The following is a 16,715-nucleotide window of genomic DNA, read 5'->3' on the forward strand; positions in this document are numbered from 1 at the left end:
ATATATATGCAGTAAACCGTTTCAATCTAGGGCATTCATCTCTCAGAGACATTTCTTATTGCTCAAATAAACTTGAAGGCAGTTATTTATTCAGAAGCCCTTGGTTTGGATTAAATTGTCAAAAATATATAAATTCCTGACCCTGTTCTCCGTGGACTTAATAACACACTTTCACAAAAGATTGACAAGCCAGTCAGATAATCTTATAAAATTGATAAGAGCTCAAATGAAATGTAAAGTGACATATAATATTGAAAAGCTAATATTAAATTAATTTTACAAGAGCAAAAACAAAGATGTCTGAATAATAGACATTATCCACAGTTTGGGGCATTTAAAGTAAATAACTTTGATCGTGTAAAACAAAACCCGATTTCTCCAAAGAACACACGAGTCACCAACAATATGCGATTGCCATCAAAGGAAACTTTCACCGCTGTGGGGTCTATTAAATGATGTATATTAGCGTGAGCGAGCATTCAGTTGTTCTCCAATAATTAGTGCATCAAAATATGTGAATGAGCTCTTACCTCTGGCTTAGGGAGAAAGAAATCTGTGCGCTGCAGACATTCGAGAGCCCGCTCTGAGAAACTACATCCTTCACTTCTTTCTTGCCATACAGCACTCACTGCCACTCACAGTTGACTGTAATCAGAGGAGCGCGCATCTCCTGAAGCGCGCTCACGGCACGTTATCCCGTGAATGCGCAAACGACACCGCTGTTGCTGCTGCTGTCCCATAGCAACACTAAGATCTAAATCTTATCGCTCACGATTACCTGACAATTCAATTAATTAGTTAAAGATAAGAAAGAGCGCACGATAATCTTGTTATTTTGAATACAGTTTAAAGCGTATTCGTTTTACATATATTCATTATTTAAAAATACGTTTGTAAGGATGTAATGATAACGATAATTAAATGTTACGTTTTAAACGTATTGAACGAGGTTAGATTTTGTGCACAGCCTTGTCTTGTGTTTTTATTTTAAACTCTGTTAAGCGGTGCATCCCATCTCTCACACAGTCCCTCTCCGTGATTCCATCACGGAAACTAATGCCGAGAGATTCCGGAAACACACGATTGGAGCCGAGGCGCTACTCGACAACTTACGGAAATTCACGAAAGATTCCGGAAGGACTTTACGACGGAAGGCAGCGGCAGCAGCGAGCTAGTCAAGATAACATTCCTTCTTTAACACGTTGTACAGTATACGCTTGTATTTCCTATCAAACATAATGTCTTTAATGTGTTATAATAAGGGATGTGGACAGCGTTTTGATCTCGAAAAGAATTCAGATGGTAAGACTTTAAATAATAAATAAACGATAGCTCGGCTGCTATGGTAGACTAGTTAGCTGGAAAAACTGAGTGACAAAACCCACTTGTGTTTAATAATAGTTTATACATGTTACATACAAGTTATATTATTAACCAAACATGACAGCCTTACAAATAATTACCATGTTGATATATTTAACTGTTATTTAGCATGTTAGCATTTACTAAAGTATCTACAATGAAGCTGGTCATTGATGTTTGAATGAAACGTAATCAATAGCAAAGTTAATAAACTGATATTTATTTTATAGATGGCTAATAACAAGACAAATATATTAACTTCTTAAGCAACAATCCTGTAGCTGAGCAGTTGGAGTGTTTTACTAACTGTAGGTATATACACAAACATGTGACTATGCTCTCTTGACGTCATTTTTCACAGTAAATCACTTTCCTCCACAGATGCATGCACATATCATCCTGGAGTGCCAGTGTTTCATGATGCATTAAAGGTATAAAAATCAGTTCATCTTTGATGAGAATATTATCCTGCCTTTATTTACTGTTTATTATAATCAAACATATTAAATTGTCTCTCACATTGATTCCCTAGGGTTGGTCTTGCTGCAAGAGACGAACTACTGACTTTTCAGATTTCCTCAGTATTGCTGTAAGTGCTACAGATGAGATCAGATGAGCTTTTGATAAATGGGAGTTGTGTATTTGCTCATAAGGTTTAAAGTTATTGAATTGGCTGCAGTCTTTGCATGTTCATATGCAGGGATGGGCAAAAATACATTGAAATATATTTTAAAATAGAATACCAAATACATCCATTTTAAGTGTATGAAAATAAACTACAAATTACAGCAGCCACAACAAGTATCAAAATAAAATACTGCATTTTGTATTTTAAAAATACTACAAAATCTTTAACAAGGAAACATACCATTTCTTTGCAAACCTTCCATCAATAGTCCTATTGGATCAATCCTTTCACCATTAAATTGACTTAAGGAAGTAAACAATGTCTGATAGCAACAGCTTTTCTCTGCCACTATGTTCACCTATTAGGGGAAGTTGTGGCCTAATGGTTTGTAAGTTGGACTTGTAACCCAAAGGTAACTTTCTCTTTGAGTTACAAGTCAAACTCATTAACCATTAGGCCACAACCTCCTATAGGCGATCAAAGTGGCAGTATATTTCCTCTGCATTTCCACCTGCAGTATTGAGACTGAGATTGATGATGTTCTGAAGCTCCTCATCTTGTTCTCTCGGACTGATATTTCATTCCATCTCATTTCTTAAGCAAATATGCTAAATTGTACACTGTACAGCCATTATATACTTCTGCTCTTAGCATTGCTCGGTATGCTATTTTCAATAGTTGTTGACTTGTTCCTGATTCTACCCCCAGCATTTGTCTGTTATATTCTTTAAGCATATTTTCCATCCATACTCCAATTATTGACCTCCAACCTTCTTAAAATAATAAATCAGTTTTCTGTTCTGATCTCAAACTTAGGCAAATAACAGAGAAATCAACAATTAGAGGCCTCATTTATAAGTTGTCATCATGGTCCGTAGACTTCTTGCAAAGTATTTTACAGTATTTTGAAACTACAAAAATACAAGACACTAAAGTATTTTGATACAAAATATTAAGCCATCAAATAAAAATTACAACATACTAGCTTGTATTTGAAATACGTATTTAAAATACATGTATCATAAATACTGCCCATCCATGTTCATATCTATTAATAAATCTTAGGGTTGCACAAAAGGCCCTCATAATCAGGAGAAGCCCGCAGAGCCCGTGAAACCAGAGGTGAAGTCTTCTTTGGACAAGAATGATGTGAAGCCAAAGTATGATGAATTTATTATCCAAGCACCAAAACCTCTTGAATCTATTCAGCGACCAAGGTAAACGCACACTTGAAGAAGACAGGGTAATCCCCATTTGTATTTTCTGGTTCCCTAGCTCAGATGTGCAGATGATAAAGTACTTCAACATTAAATTTAGAGTACAACTACTTCTCTTTAGAAATCCACCTAGCTGAAACTCTCATTAATGATTAACAGTAATAAATGAATTGACATTTTTTAATTGTCTTTATAGTCCAGATGAGCCGTTTTCTGTCCTGCAACCGAAGATCTCCCCTTCACTCAAGCAGGCTTTAGAAAAGCTCAAATTAACTGAGGAAAATGCACATGAGATAAAAGGTAAGAAAAGCTAGACCCTCCTTTTCCCTCCCATTCCATATTTGTCTTCTATTCTGATGCTTTTTATTCTCTTTCTTGTATTATAGAGGAGGATAGTGATGAAATTAAGATAGGGACGTCCTGTAAGAATGGAGGCTGCAGTAAGGTACTGTTCTCTCTGCCTGCTTCTTAGATTAGAAACCATGGCACACTGAGTCTCTTTAGTCCATTATAAACAATGGATTCTGCTTTTCAGACATTCGCCGGACAAGCCAGTGATGATGAGACCTGTTTGTATCACGCCGGCGTGCCTATTTTTCATGAAGGGTAAATTAGCTACTGCTGGTAAAGTATGGATGGAGAAATCTCAGATGTATCCGCAGACTCCGCAATTAAGGCTTTTTTATCTTTCCTCATAAAAGGATGAAATATTGGAGCTGCTGTAAGAGGAAAACCTCAGACTTCAACACGTTTCTGTCTCAGGAGGGTTGTACCCGCGGAAAGCATCAGTGGAAGAAAAAAGATGCAGTAAGTGTCTAAGATGGGATTTAAAAGTCAAAGCACTATATTACTTGAATTGATTTTTTAAAAATCCTCTCACATTTCACAGTTATACTGTATCTTTTCATTCAGTCCAATAAAGCAGCATAACAACTAGGGCTGCAAAACATATTGTTTCAACATCGATATCAAAATGTCCGCATCTGCAATAGTCACATCGCAGGATCTCAATGTCAAGTATGGATTATTGTTGACCAGTAGCTTGTAGATTATTAGAAAGTTTAACCATTTACAGTGTATTAATTGCATTTGTTTTTGTTATTTTTGCCTTGGTAAACACATGGAGTTTAAAGCATTCAGGCACAAAAACCAAAAACATTTTACATTATATTTTTAAAATATTTGTGTCCAACTGCTGTCCGCTTGTTAAGCATGATGTCACGCAAAGCGGCTTCCAAGTGCTCTATCAAACTGTAAGGGGAGACTCAACAAATGGTAATAATAAACGTTTACAAAGCGATGTAATACTTTCAAAAATCATGATCGCTATATATAGATCCATGCCTAATATGGCCAGAAAGTGATTTTTTTTTTTTATAAATTGTCAATTTATTCATTTTAATAGTGTCTGTGATGCAGCAAGTCCACAGACTGTTGTGTACTCCATGATTTTATAAATAATTCACTTTAATGTGTGATATGATTAAAGTTATCATGAACTAATATTTTCTCAATTCAAATGAGTAGCGGCTTGAATCCGGAAACAGTATTCCAGGTCACGACTTAAGCAGATTACTACTTAGCAGACAAATATGATATAAAGCACTTTTCTCTCACTTATATGATTTCCACTAAAAATCTAGTTTAAAATTTATTTTAATAATTTAGTACTTTAATAAAACTAAATATTGGCTGTTTTTAAAGGGGCAGAGCTAGTGTGGTGTAGAGCTTTGTGTTTCAGTTGAGATTACATCAAGTAAAAAATAAAAAGTGTATTAAAGTTCATTTTAATAATTTATGCAGATACACTCCCCTATACGATCGCCCTAATCTTTCTGAAATAATTAGTTCTTCAAATTCTTCAAAAGGATTTACTCAATCTATCTAGTGAATATTATTTTATATCGCAATGTATATCGCTGAAAATCTAAATATTACAATGTCAATTTTTTCCAATATCAAGTAGCCCTAGTCACAAAAAGAACATATGGGCGCACATCCAGTTTGGAAATTGCCAAATAATTTGTTGACCATAATGTTGCATATTTATAATTTTTCTTCATGTGAAGGGTGACATTTTTGATTTGTGTGTGCAGGGAAAGAAAGTTGTACCTTGCAGGTTTGATTGGCACCAAACAGGAAGTCAGGTCATCATTTCAATTTATGCCAAAAACTCTGTACCAGAGCTGAGCTTGGTAGAGGGGAACAGCACTGTGGTAAGACAACAAGGTCACTTCTGTTAGATTTTGTGTCCTATGTAATGTCATTAAATAAAATAAAAGTGGTTTATATACGTTTACGCAAATGTTTGTGCTTTGGAATTGTGTATGTTTGTATCATCTTTAGGTTTACATTTACAAAGCAAGGTTTTTATTCCTACAGCTCAAAATCCACATTATATTTGAAGGAGAGAAGGAATTTGAGAAGCAGATCAGTTTATGGGGGGTAAGTAAAATGTTTTTCATGAAAGCTGTATACATTGAGACATTAGCATTACCAAATTATACATTGTTCTCCCAAAGATCTCTCCACGTACTAACATTCTCCTGTGCTACCGTAATAGTATTTATTATTTTATAACAAAGTTGAGGGAAAACAACAAAAAAACAAGACCTTACACTTATACCAAGTGCTAGAAGTCTGAGATTGTCTTTTTTTCCCTCAAGGTAATCGATCCAAGTAAAAGCTTGGTGAACATGATGGCTACCAAAATTGAGATTGTGTTGAAGAAAGCAGAACCAATGTCATGGGCACGACTGGATCTTCCACCTGTAGTGCCTCCAAAGGAAAAGGAGAAGGAAAAAGATGTTGATAGTGAGGATGAGTGTGATGATGATTAAGAGACTATATGAGGACCACTATTCTTAGCCATGTATACGAGTGGGAATGTTTCTAAGGTGTGACAATGAAGCATGAATGTGAGAAATTCTGGAAGAAGTTCATGTTTGTCCAATGTCAAATTGAAAAATGTAAGTCACAGGGCATGTTTAGAGGGTAATTTAATTAAAGCTCTCAAGAAACAAGTTACAGTGTATGTTTCAGATCAAAACAGGTCCAGTCTTACCAAATATAGCAATTAACTTTCCACTTTTTCAGAGTAATTGAAAGTACATTAAAGCGGTTCATTTTGATTACTTGACCTTCAAACTGAAACACAAAAAAAGAAAGAAAAAAAAAACACTATAGGCTTAGTTTCATTTCTCTCAAGTAGCAGGCATATGAATTTTGTATGAGTCTCAGATATTCTTGGAGTATATTTGCATACTAAATTGCAATTAGTCTTGTATCTACTGCAGTGTTAGAGTGTGCGCATACAGCTAAACAAGATAATTGGTCATGACACTTGGCACATTAAAAAGGTGGCATGTATACAGAACTGAACTTTAAAAACTGGCCTACTTTCTTAGCCTGATTTCACAAGGAAATATAATTCGGTTTAGTTCATTTAGTGGTTAATTCGTACAAGTTCAGTTGTACAAAAAAAAAAAAAAATGTAGGATTTCAGAGAGGCATGGCACCCAACCCCACCCCTAAACCAAACCATCAGTGGGGGGGATGAGCAACTCAAACCTAATTGTGAGAGAGAGAGAGATTGTAGGAATTCATACGAATTAGCCACTAAATCAAAAAGTTACAAATTGCAGTGTGTGTTGTCTTTCAGAATATTAGCATGAACATCTTTTGGAAGCCGTTTAATGGGTATAGTGTGTAGGTAGTCATTTAGGTTATATAGAAGTCTTAATTTCCTGAGGTTTAAAAAATAAAAAAAAAAGCTTTTAATATCTCCAACTTTAAGGCCCACCACAATGTGTCCTAGGAGTGTGGTTTCCTTGCCCACTGATTTGTTTGACAGTTAACAACATGTCTTGCAAATAATCATAAGACAGAACGTGCCAGGATTTTATAACCAGGATTATAAATCTGTTCAGTTGTGATTCAGTCATCAAATGTGATAGTTTAATGATTTTTTAATTTATTTATTTTTAAATTGTCCATGTGTGTAATCAACTACAGCAATTTTACTACATTTAATTAAACACAGCTGCAGGTCTGTACATTTAAAAAAATAAATTAAAAAAAAACATTCTATCCCTGGTTGTGGACATAATATCGGATTTATTTTGTACATTAACAATGTATATCCATGCAGCAGTGTATTTTATCAGGCATCTTGTAACATTTGCTGTGCAAAACGGTGCAAAGTTAAATGAAAACCGTGCGCATGGGAGTGTACTTTGTAATGACATCGTGCGATTCATTGCAACTCCACAACAAATAAAGTTCTTACTGTAGTACTTCTCACAAACGTTACGAGAGATCTGCTTGAGATGTCTGGCACACGGACACGTGGGAACAGTGGGTGGGGAGAATTGGCATTAAAAGGCACAGGCAACAGAAACAGCTACATTGTGTTCAGAGCAGGGAAAAAAAAAAAAATTCTTTAAAATAAGGTATGAATTCTCATGGGTATTTTTAGCTGAAACTTTAGACAAAATCTGGAGCCACAAAAAAATTAAAATAAAGGCTTTTAAATCTTGAAGGGGTAAAATAGATGCTCTATAAAATACTGTAACAAAAACCCAGGCAAGAACATGCTGCAAAAATCTCCATTTATTTATTAAATTTAATCATTTTAAAAAAAATCAAGTCAATCAAAGTCAAATCTCTTTTGGACCTCAGATGCTCCAAAGACAAAGTTTGCATCTGTGGCTTCAGTTGTCAGGCACTGATCTTCACCATCCTGAGTGAACAAGAGAGATCATAATGGGAAGGTGTATTAAAAATGCAGATTGGGGGAGGATTTAAAAAAATAATAATAAATATATACAAGTTCACAAGATCAAAAAAGGCGCATTTGCAAACGTTACAACATGTCAAACTTCATGCCAGCAAAATCATTTAAGCGACACCCACCTCACTGAAATACTTCTCAATTAGAGCTTGAGCCGCTCTGTAAACAGCATTGTTCTCATGGTTCTGAAGAAACTCAATTCGATCCAGCCCTCCCACTTCCTCCACCAACAAACAAAGCTTATCCACCTCCCCTAGTTTCTCAGCAGCCTGCAGAAGGCACACAGTTAATATTTCAGCATATCCCACACAATGCCAAGCACTGGGAGTTGCAGTAGGGTTTTTGTATAAAGCCACACAAAAGGCAGACTCACCAGGAAAATGTTACTGATGGCATCCAAGATGACCAGGACAGTTTTGGTGTCTTTAACTTGCAGCAAGTTCAAAATAGCCTCTAAAGCACCACACTTAACCAGATGAACGACTTGCTCTACAGTCCCACCGCTTGTGTAGTTGGTCACTGCCCACACTGCCTCTCGTTGGGTTTTGAAGTCACCCTGCAAATAAAATAAAGGTGTGGGGGGTGTTCCAAAATCATTCTGGTCAAAAATCAAAGCGCATAGAATTTAATTGTTCTACAAAAGCAACCAAACTTTTACATAACATTTAGTAGCAGCACAAGACAGGATTCAGTTCAGCCAGTTGCTTAGTGAAGTCGCTCTTCTATAGTAGAACCTCAAAGATTTGACAATACATGTTACGGTGCACTTTCACCAACTGAAAATGCAACTACATCCGAGAAGGCCCCAGGAGGGACTGCTTGTATAATTGGCCTCATTTTAGGAGCAGCTTAAGCACACAATCAAAGCCAGAGCATTTTATGGGGAACTCTGCGGGGGCAGAAGATGATAAACATGCAAGCAAGGCATCAGTTATGACATACATTTCTTAGTAGATCCACTAGTGGAGCCAACAGTCCACACGTGATGAGCTGTTGGATCTGTTGGCAGGGTCCAGCTGCAATGTTGGACACTGCCCAAGCTGCCTCCTTCTGAACACTGGACTTCTGATGCCGCATCAGCCTGGGCAAAGCACTCAACACGCCTGCATCTATGGCCGCTTGCGTCTGTAGGTCTGAGCCACTTACAATGTTCCCAATTGAACGTAGGGCTGGAGTCTGGAGAATTGAGTCTTTAAATCAGAAGTTCAACCCAAAAATAAAGGTTCAAAAAGTAAAAAAAAAAAAAAGGTACTTACCACCACAGCAAGTTCCTCAAAGGCCAAGAGTTCAACCAACCGTGTAAGGATTCCAGCCTTGATGATCACATCAATTCGCTCGTTTGGTCCATCAGTCAGGTATGAAATGGCCCAGCATGCATCAGACAGGATGGATTTGTCACTATGATGGAGTAATTGAATAATGGAGGGGAGCATTTGTTGGACGGCACTGAAACGAGGAAAGGGATTCTTGTTCCTACAAAGGTTCGACAGGGTCCATGTGAGATTGCGAAGGTATCCCACCTGCAAAACATTGATTTTATTTTATTTTTTTACTCTTTTAAAAACCCAACAGTCAACTTTATCAAATGCAATGTGTGTAGTTAACTCCATTTACTGAAAGTTAATTCTACTAATTTGAAGAATTTAACTGTTGAAGGCGGAGTTAAATACCTCATTACTTTAACTTAAATGGAGTAAGTTCACAGTACTCCTATGGATTAGTTTAACTCAAATGGTTCGTAGCAATTGGTTTCCTCAAACGGTTTAAGTCGTCTTAACTTATTGGGTTTTACAGTACTTCGTTGGTTTGAGTTCATTCATTGGGTTTTACTAAGCTCAAATTGCTTTCACTTAAATGGATTAAGTCACAGTACTCAGGATTAGTTTTTGAACTGAATATTTTATTGCATTCGGTATCCTCAAATGGTTTAAGATACCTTAACTTTTTGGGTTTTACGATTTATTTTTCAAACCCACAACCTTTGTTGCGAAGTTTTACTTCTTGAGTCACAAGGAGGCATCACTTAAGGAATCATTTACAGAAATCAGGCCTCAGTTACAGGAATTGATCAAATACACAGTAACTACTGTAAAATCCAATAAGTCAACTAAAACCGTTTGCAACAAACCATTCGCATTAAAACTAATCTATACGAGTACTGTGAACTTGCTCCATTTAAGTTGAAGTAATGTGGTATTTAACTCATTGCCTTCAACACTGAGTTCAAAACTTTTCAAATGAGTAGAATTAACTTTCAGCAAATTAAACCACTCATTTCTTTTGATAAAGTTGACTGCTGGGTTTCACGGTGTACATGTTTATTTACATTTGCAACTCCAGAGGTCTAGGATAGGAAATCTAAACTTACAGGAGCATCTGGAGTGAGCTGTGCCAACAGCGCAGGGATTACCCCACAGTCAATCAAGGCATCTCTATAGGAGGAACCATCACCTAATAAAAACAATGCATTGGCAAGAAATTCCCCCAAAAAAGTACACCTTGCATCTTAATTTCTGTACATCAACGCAAGTTTCTCAAAGCAATACAGTAAAAGTATTCCATCTTGACATGCTTTCTGGATGTAGAGACCCCTTGAAACTCCTCTAAAACTCCCATCATCCTAACCTGCAATGTTGCCTAAAGCCCAGACAGCCTGTTCACTGATGTTCAGCATTGGTGAAGCCAGAAGTGCGATGAAGGCTGGCACCGCACCGTGCTCTACCACCTGCTGTGTGTGCCAAGAGGTGCCAGATGCAACATTAGTGAGTGACCAAGCAGCCTCAAACTGCAGCGTGGGGTCATCATTCCTGCCTAGAAACTCCACAAAGCGGGTCAGAAGTCCTGCTTCGATGATCTCTTTCAGGGGAGGGTTCCTTTCCCGAGAAAGCAGCTTCCTGTAGGGACCAACCTAAAGGTTGATAATGATAACACAAGTGGCCAATCCTATTTATTAAAAGGTCATTGTCCTGCAGATTTCAGCTCCAAACAATTCCAGCACACTATCCTGTAAATTTGTAATCATTACAAAAGACGCTTATTTGCTGGTTCACGCATTTAAATCAAGTCTGGAGCTTGACTCTGTAGGACAGCCACCCTTCAAGAGCAAGTTTGGACACCCCTGCTTATTAACACAGCAGGAGATCATTGATAGTGAAGTAAAAATTTGTTACTACACCTTGCCGCTTGACAACCGTTCCTCTGCTTCTCTGGGCAGTCAGTGTTAACGTTTACAACAATTTCTTCAATTGTTGTACAGATGACCTTAAATGTGAAAACACCGAGTTGTAGGAGTACTGCAATAATGTGGTCTAATTTAAAAAATGAGCATTAAACACCTGTTCATTGTCAGTGTTAAACTCTGGTGACAGAGGTTCTTCATCTCCCAAGGATGTAATATTTCTTCTCTTCATGATACCCTCAACCCTTTGAGCTTTTCGAAGCTCAACACACTCCGCAACTCTGCGGTCACGCATTTTCTGCAAGCAGAGATACAGTGTGAATATCAAAAGATTAAAGACCGAATAGTTGAAAGGATGAAAATAGTCGGAATGGATGCACAGCTCACCGTTGGCTCCTTGCCCTTATTTTTAAACTTGGACATGCGTTTATCTGAAAGGTTTTCTGTAGGCATTTTGATTCTCAGTGCTCTAGCTGAGGGCAAATCACTCTTAATAAACTTTTAGAAAAAACGATTTTAAGATCAAACGTTACAATAACTGATAAAACAGAGCCGGCAGCGGGAGCTTGTTTATAAAACAGACCCACAGACAAGCGCACGCGGTTGCAATGAGCTTTATATAGGCGAGCACAACTAGACTCAGGTGAGACTCATTTGTAGCATACGCCTCCTGCCAGAGGATTTCTGAATGCTTTAGTTTATATAAAATCTTATTCACGTTTTGTATCACAGAATAGTATTTTAGTTAAAACTTGAGCTAACACCATACCCTTGATAAAGACATTAATATTTACAATAATGTTCCTGTGAAATAAAAAAAGTATGTTGTCGCCATCTAGTGGCCAATAGTGATATGGGAAGATGCTGCATGTGTTTGATCCTGAAATATCTATTTAATTTTTCTATTTATTGATTTTATTATCCATAACATTAAATTCCGTTAAACATATATATCTGGTATCAATTAATTACAATCAGGTCCAGTTCAGGCCAACCTGAAGGGATTGGGAGAGTGTAAAGACTGTGTAAAATTCAAGTAATCAAATGATGGAATAGCAAAAATGTTGGAATAATGTTCTTGCATAAGATATTAAGTCAAGATAAGCACAAATATGGTTTTAATGTTTTTTAATCCAGTCAACATTCAGAATGGATAATGGCTGGACTAATGAGTCCACAAATTCAAGCAATATTATAATCTTTATCTATTATAATTTGAAGTTTGCGTAAAAAAAAATATTATTCAGGTATTATTTTGATGAGAGAAATTGAGTATGCCTGTGTCCACAGTGTGAGTCTTCTGTGTAAGAATAAACATTTACTGATTATGAGTGGCAGTAATTCTGCTCTACATGTTGAATATGCAAGAGAGAATCTGATAATGACAAATCGTCACCTTAGGTCACCTAAGGTTCTATCTGACATTTTTATTAATTGACAACTTATTTACATCATGGGATGTTTTTTTTATAAGTTGTTTACATTTTAAGACTTTTTATTTAAAAAACAAATGTTACACAAATACTGTTTGCTATGGAAAGCAAACACTTTGAAGCTCAATATCTCAAAATCATTCAGAATGCAGACAGAACCTTATAATTCCAAGGTGACGAAATATCTGATTTGAAAACAGTCTATAAATGTATATGTAGTCAATGACAGCGAGCAAGAATATGTGTATAACATAAATAAGATCAATAATTAATCATTTTGAAATTATTTAGAATTAGGTATAGTTGTATTCTGATGTCATCACTGTCTTTTGCTTTAAGGATCAGGACCATGGCTCCTCCTCAAAAGCCCCTACCCCTCATTTATTTATAATATATATTATAAGTAAATATATATATAAAAAAAGATTTATATTTATTTTAAATTAATAAAAGTATTATTGTTGTTGTTGGTATTATTATCATACAATTAATATTCTAAATAAATAACAGAAATCAGTCCTAAATGTAACTGGAACACAAAGACACAACTGGAGTGATGTGCTAAGATCATTTAAGAAATCTTCTCTAGGAATATTCATTTAATTTGATAATTCTATAAGATATAAAAATATGTGTTATAGAATTATCTGTTGTCTTTTAGACCCGACTCATGGAGAAGTCTTAGCCTACCTCTCTGGCTCGTCACTCTCCTTTCTGCTTCATAGCATGTTTTGGGTTATTGGGTTGCATTCAGTAATACACGTGTGCTTTTTATTTCATACTTGCCTTACACTTTCTTGACAGCAAAAGGCAAATCATTCTAATGTCAAATCAAAAATGCAAATGACGAAATTAAACAATAACCCATAAGTTATTAATTATTTCTTGTATGGTGTTGATGAATGCAAACTTGAGATAAACTGATGAGGTTGTAAAAGTAGCCTACGAGAAGCAGCATTAAACAGTTATAAAAACTAATGTTCAAAGTGTCCAGATGATGGCGCTGTGCCCGTATAAATAAGACGAAACTCTAAATTAGTCTTTTAATAACACTGACAGAAATAAGCTATTTAAGAGAAAATAATCAACACGTTTTCTGATCAGTGGAAAGCCAGATTCATGGATATTTACAACCTGATGCTAATCTTTGATTTTGACACACACAAAAATCAGCTTGTACAACTTATTTTAGAGGTTTATATGTATCCTATGCAAAAATAATCCCTCCCTAATAAATAATCCCTAATAAACCTTCCACTGATTAAAAATGTTTTTAATGCAAAAAATGTTCCACTTTTCGTTTTCTTTCAGAATTTAGAACTTAATTCGTTTTAATTTTTTATTAGGTATATTATTTGAATCAGATTTTCATCTTAACGGACTGTGAAAACAAGATGTAAATATTATAAAATAAATAAATAATAAACACGTGTCACGTGACGCGCGCGAGAGTCGCTGAAGTGAACGCGCATCGCACGCGCTCATACACCCAGAGACTCTCCGCTTGTGAGAACACGAGCAATGGACCAAAATAGCGACCGAACGGTAAGTTTTATTATGATTTGTGTCGTATTAATATTCAATAGCGATCTAATGTCTACTAGTTAAGTTCGTGTTCATGTTTTTGTTTAATTAGAACGATCTTGTTTATTAATGAACCAAGTTCATAAGTAAGAATATGTTTGATGGCGACATGAAGTGGTTTTTGCCACACAGTTTGATTTTCAATGGCATGCATTGATTGAGATTTCTGGTTAATGTTTCCGACGGCATTTCAGCACCACGGACAGCTCGGGTCTCTTTCAACTTTTGTGTCTGACACATTTTAATTAGTAATTCATGCCTCTTTTTGGATTTATATAATGTAAACAATATAACTTGCAGCGTTTTTTATAGCAATAGATGAACTAGCTCTTTGTGCGTCATGCATCTCCACTGTTGGTGGTTTGTCACGGATCCAACTGAACAGAATGCGCTTTATAAGTTTGCCCAACAATTTTGTGTTAAAACAATTCAGGTTTTCTGCCGAGTTGAAGTCCTGGCTGTTTAAAAATGCATACCTTCCTTGAAATTAGAAAGCAAAATCTATAATGGAGGGAAATACAGTTTTTCTGTGTACAAATACCAAATCTTGAGTACAGATATATGAAGGATCAATTTTATGAAATATACATGAGGCTGTGTTCATAGTGGGTCTCTGCAAGTCTGTTACAACAAAAAGTTGTATTGGACGGGCATTTATCAAAAATGGTGCTCAAATCCCTCACAGATGTTCTCTTGACATTACACTTTAAAATTTCTGTGAAACGATGGTAGATATAACCCTCTAACCTTGTAGTATAACAACAGATGAGCTAATATTGAAATTTTTTCTTTGCGTTAAAACATGAAACCACATCGCTTTCGTTTTGACTGAAAACCAGGAATTTTCTTGTTTGTTTGTTGGTTTGTTTGTTTGTTTTAGAAATGCTTCTATATTGTTGTGTCTTTCGATTTATAAATCATTGTAAGATGTTTAATTTCACACTACTTTCAGATATGTGCCTCAGATGATCCAAAAATATTACAAAAAACGAGCTCTGAGATACTGAAAACACAGTTATTGTGAACTGTTCATGTGAAATGATCACCATACTCATTCAATTATTCATTTTCCTTCGGCTTAGTCCCTTATTTGTCAAGGGTTGCCACAGCGGAATGAACCGTCAACTATTCCAGTATATATTTTACGTGGCAAATCCCCTTCCAGCCGCAACCCAGTACTAGGAAACACCCATACACTCTCACATTCACACACATACACTCATACAGGACATTACGGCCAATTTAGTTTATCCAATTCACCTATAGCGCATGTCTTTGGACTGTGGGGGAAACCGGAGCACCCGGAGATAACCCACACGAACACAGGGAGAATATGCAAGCCAACTGGCCCAGCCGGCACTCGAACCAGCGACCTTCTTGCTGTGAGGTGACAGTGCTAACCACTGAGCCACTGAAATGCAGGCTTTAGATTTTGATAATCATGCAAAACTGTTTCACATTCTCAGGTATTGTCATTTGGTGACATGGTGTTATTTAACACCAATTTTACTCACATTTGGCACTTAAAGGGATAGTTTATTCAAAATCGAAAATTCCGTCTTCATTTACTTCATTTATTCACCCTACTTGTTCCAAACCAAATTTAAAATTAAAAACCAGTATAACCATTGACTTCAGTGGTGGCGCAGAGGTTAGCACGATCACCTCACAGCAAGAAGGTTGCTGGTTCAAGCCCCGGCTGGGCCACTTGGCTTGCATGTTCAGGTTCACGTGGGTTTCCTCCTGGTGCTCCAGTTTCCCCCACAGTTTAAAGACATCCGGTATAGGTGAATTGAATAAGCTAAATTGGCCATAGTGTATGTGTGTGAATGCAAAATTGTATGGGTGTTTCCCAGTATTGGGTTGTGGCTAAAAAGGCATCTGCTAAGTAAAACATAACCTGGATAAGTTGGTGGTTCATTCCACTGTGGCAACCCCTGATTAATAAAGGGACTAAGCTGAAAATAAAATGAATGAATGAATGAAGTCAATGGTTACAGGTTTTCAGCGTTCTTCAAAACATCTTTGTGCTCAACAGAATAAAGAAACTCATAAAGGTTTATAACCCCTTAAGGGTAAGTAAATATTGAATTAAGTTAAGTTAATGCCTTTAATTTTATGACCTGAATAAAACTCTTGAGTGGGCATATTCAGTCTGCATAAGATCGTTATGTTCTGGCTCTGGGTGCATTGGTAAATCTCAGAGGTTATGATTCTGAACCAGTGCATGAATCTAAATCAATACATATTTTAAGATGAACGTTGATCATCTCCAACCTGGTGATGCATCTCAAAGGGATCTGAGATCAAGCGAACTTCTCGGTGTGCGTTTCAACTTTGTTTTCCTCCTGATCCGCAGATATTCAGAGGAAGGCAGAGAAATCCTCACACTTTAGAATAAGACGTTGCCCTGGCGACAGCTCATCCTTATCACGACTCTCGCAAATATGCACCTCTGTGATTCAGTGGGAGGTTGATGATCTCCAGGGAAAGTGCTGTTCTGAACATTTCTGCTTCTTCT

At 36.5% G+C, this 16,715-nt stretch overlaps 2 protein-coding genes across 2 annotated transcripts; one reads left to right on the top strand and one right to left on the bottom strand.

Annotated features, from left to right (window-relative positions):
• Positions 1-1,143: 1,143 nt before the first annotated feature.
• On the top strand, positions 1,144-6,230 carry chordc1b (cysteine and histidine-rich domain (CHORD) containing 1b). Its single transcript, XM_056467409.1, has 11 exons — positions 1,144-1,302; positions 1,744-1,793; positions 1,895-1,951; positions 3,056-3,207; positions 3,404-3,507; positions 3,594-3,652; positions 3,743-3,813; positions 3,909-4,014; positions 5,304-5,423; positions 5,590-5,652; positions 5,874-6,230. Exons 1-11 carry the CDS (start codon positions 1,239-1,241, stop codon positions 6,045-6,047), a joined length of 1,020 nt encoding a protein of 339 aa, XP_056323384.1. The 5' UTR covers positions 1,144-1,238; the 3' UTR covers positions 6,048-6,230.
• Positions 6,231-7,807: 1,577 nt separating this feature from the next.
• kpna7 (karyopherin alpha 7 (importin alpha 8)) lies at positions 7,808-11,694 on the bottom strand. Its single transcript, XM_056466872.1, has 10 exons — positions 11,565-11,694; positions 11,335-11,475; positions 11,175-11,260; positions 10,625-10,893; positions 10,368-10,450; positions 9,256-9,519; positions 8,942-9,175; positions 8,373-8,555; positions 8,122-8,268; positions 7,808-7,948 (listed from the first exon to the last, which is right to left on the bottom strand). Exons 1-10 carry the CDS (start codon positions 11,628-11,630, stop codon positions 7,856-7,858), a joined length of 1,566 nt encoding a protein of 521 aa, XP_056322847.1. The 5' UTR covers positions 11,631-11,694; the 3' UTR covers positions 7,808-7,855.
• Positions 11,695-16,715: the final 5,021 nt, after the last annotated feature.

The sequence above is a fragment of the Danio aesculapii genome, chromosome 10, assembly GCF_903798145.1.
Source record: "Danio aesculapii chromosome 10, fDanAes4.1, whole genome shotgun sequence".
Lineage (NCBI taxonomy): Eukaryota > Metazoa > Chordata > Actinopteri > Cypriniformes > Danionidae > Danio > Danio aesculapii.

Excerpts from the sequence above, each read along its gene's own strand:
- chordc1b (XM_056467409.1), top strand. The coding sequence starts at position 1,239 with ATGTCTTTAATGTGTTATAATAAGGGATGTGGACAGCGTTTTGATCTC. Across the intron at positions 1,303-1,743 it reads TCTCGAAAAGAATTCAGATG|ATGCATGCACATATCATCCT; the intron begins GTAAGACTTTAA and ends TTTCCTCCACAG. Across the intron at positions 3,814-3,908 it reads GTGCCTATTTTTCATGAAGG|GATGAAATATTGGAGCTGCT; the intron begins GTAAATTAGCTA and ends TCCTCATAAAAG.
- kpna7 (XM_056466872.1), bottom strand. The coding sequence starts at position 11,630 with ATGCCTACAGAAAACCTTTCAGATAAACGCATGTCCAAGTTTAAAAAT. Across the intron at positions 9,176-9,255 it reads TTGAGGAACTTGCTGTGGTG|ACTCCAGCCCTACGTTCAAT; the intron begins GTAAGTACCTTT and ends TCAATTCTCCAG. Across the intron at positions 8,269-8,372 it reads CCATCAGTAACATTTTCCTG|GCTGCTGAGAAACTAGGGGA; the intron begins GTGAGTCTGCCT and ends TGCCTTCTGCAG.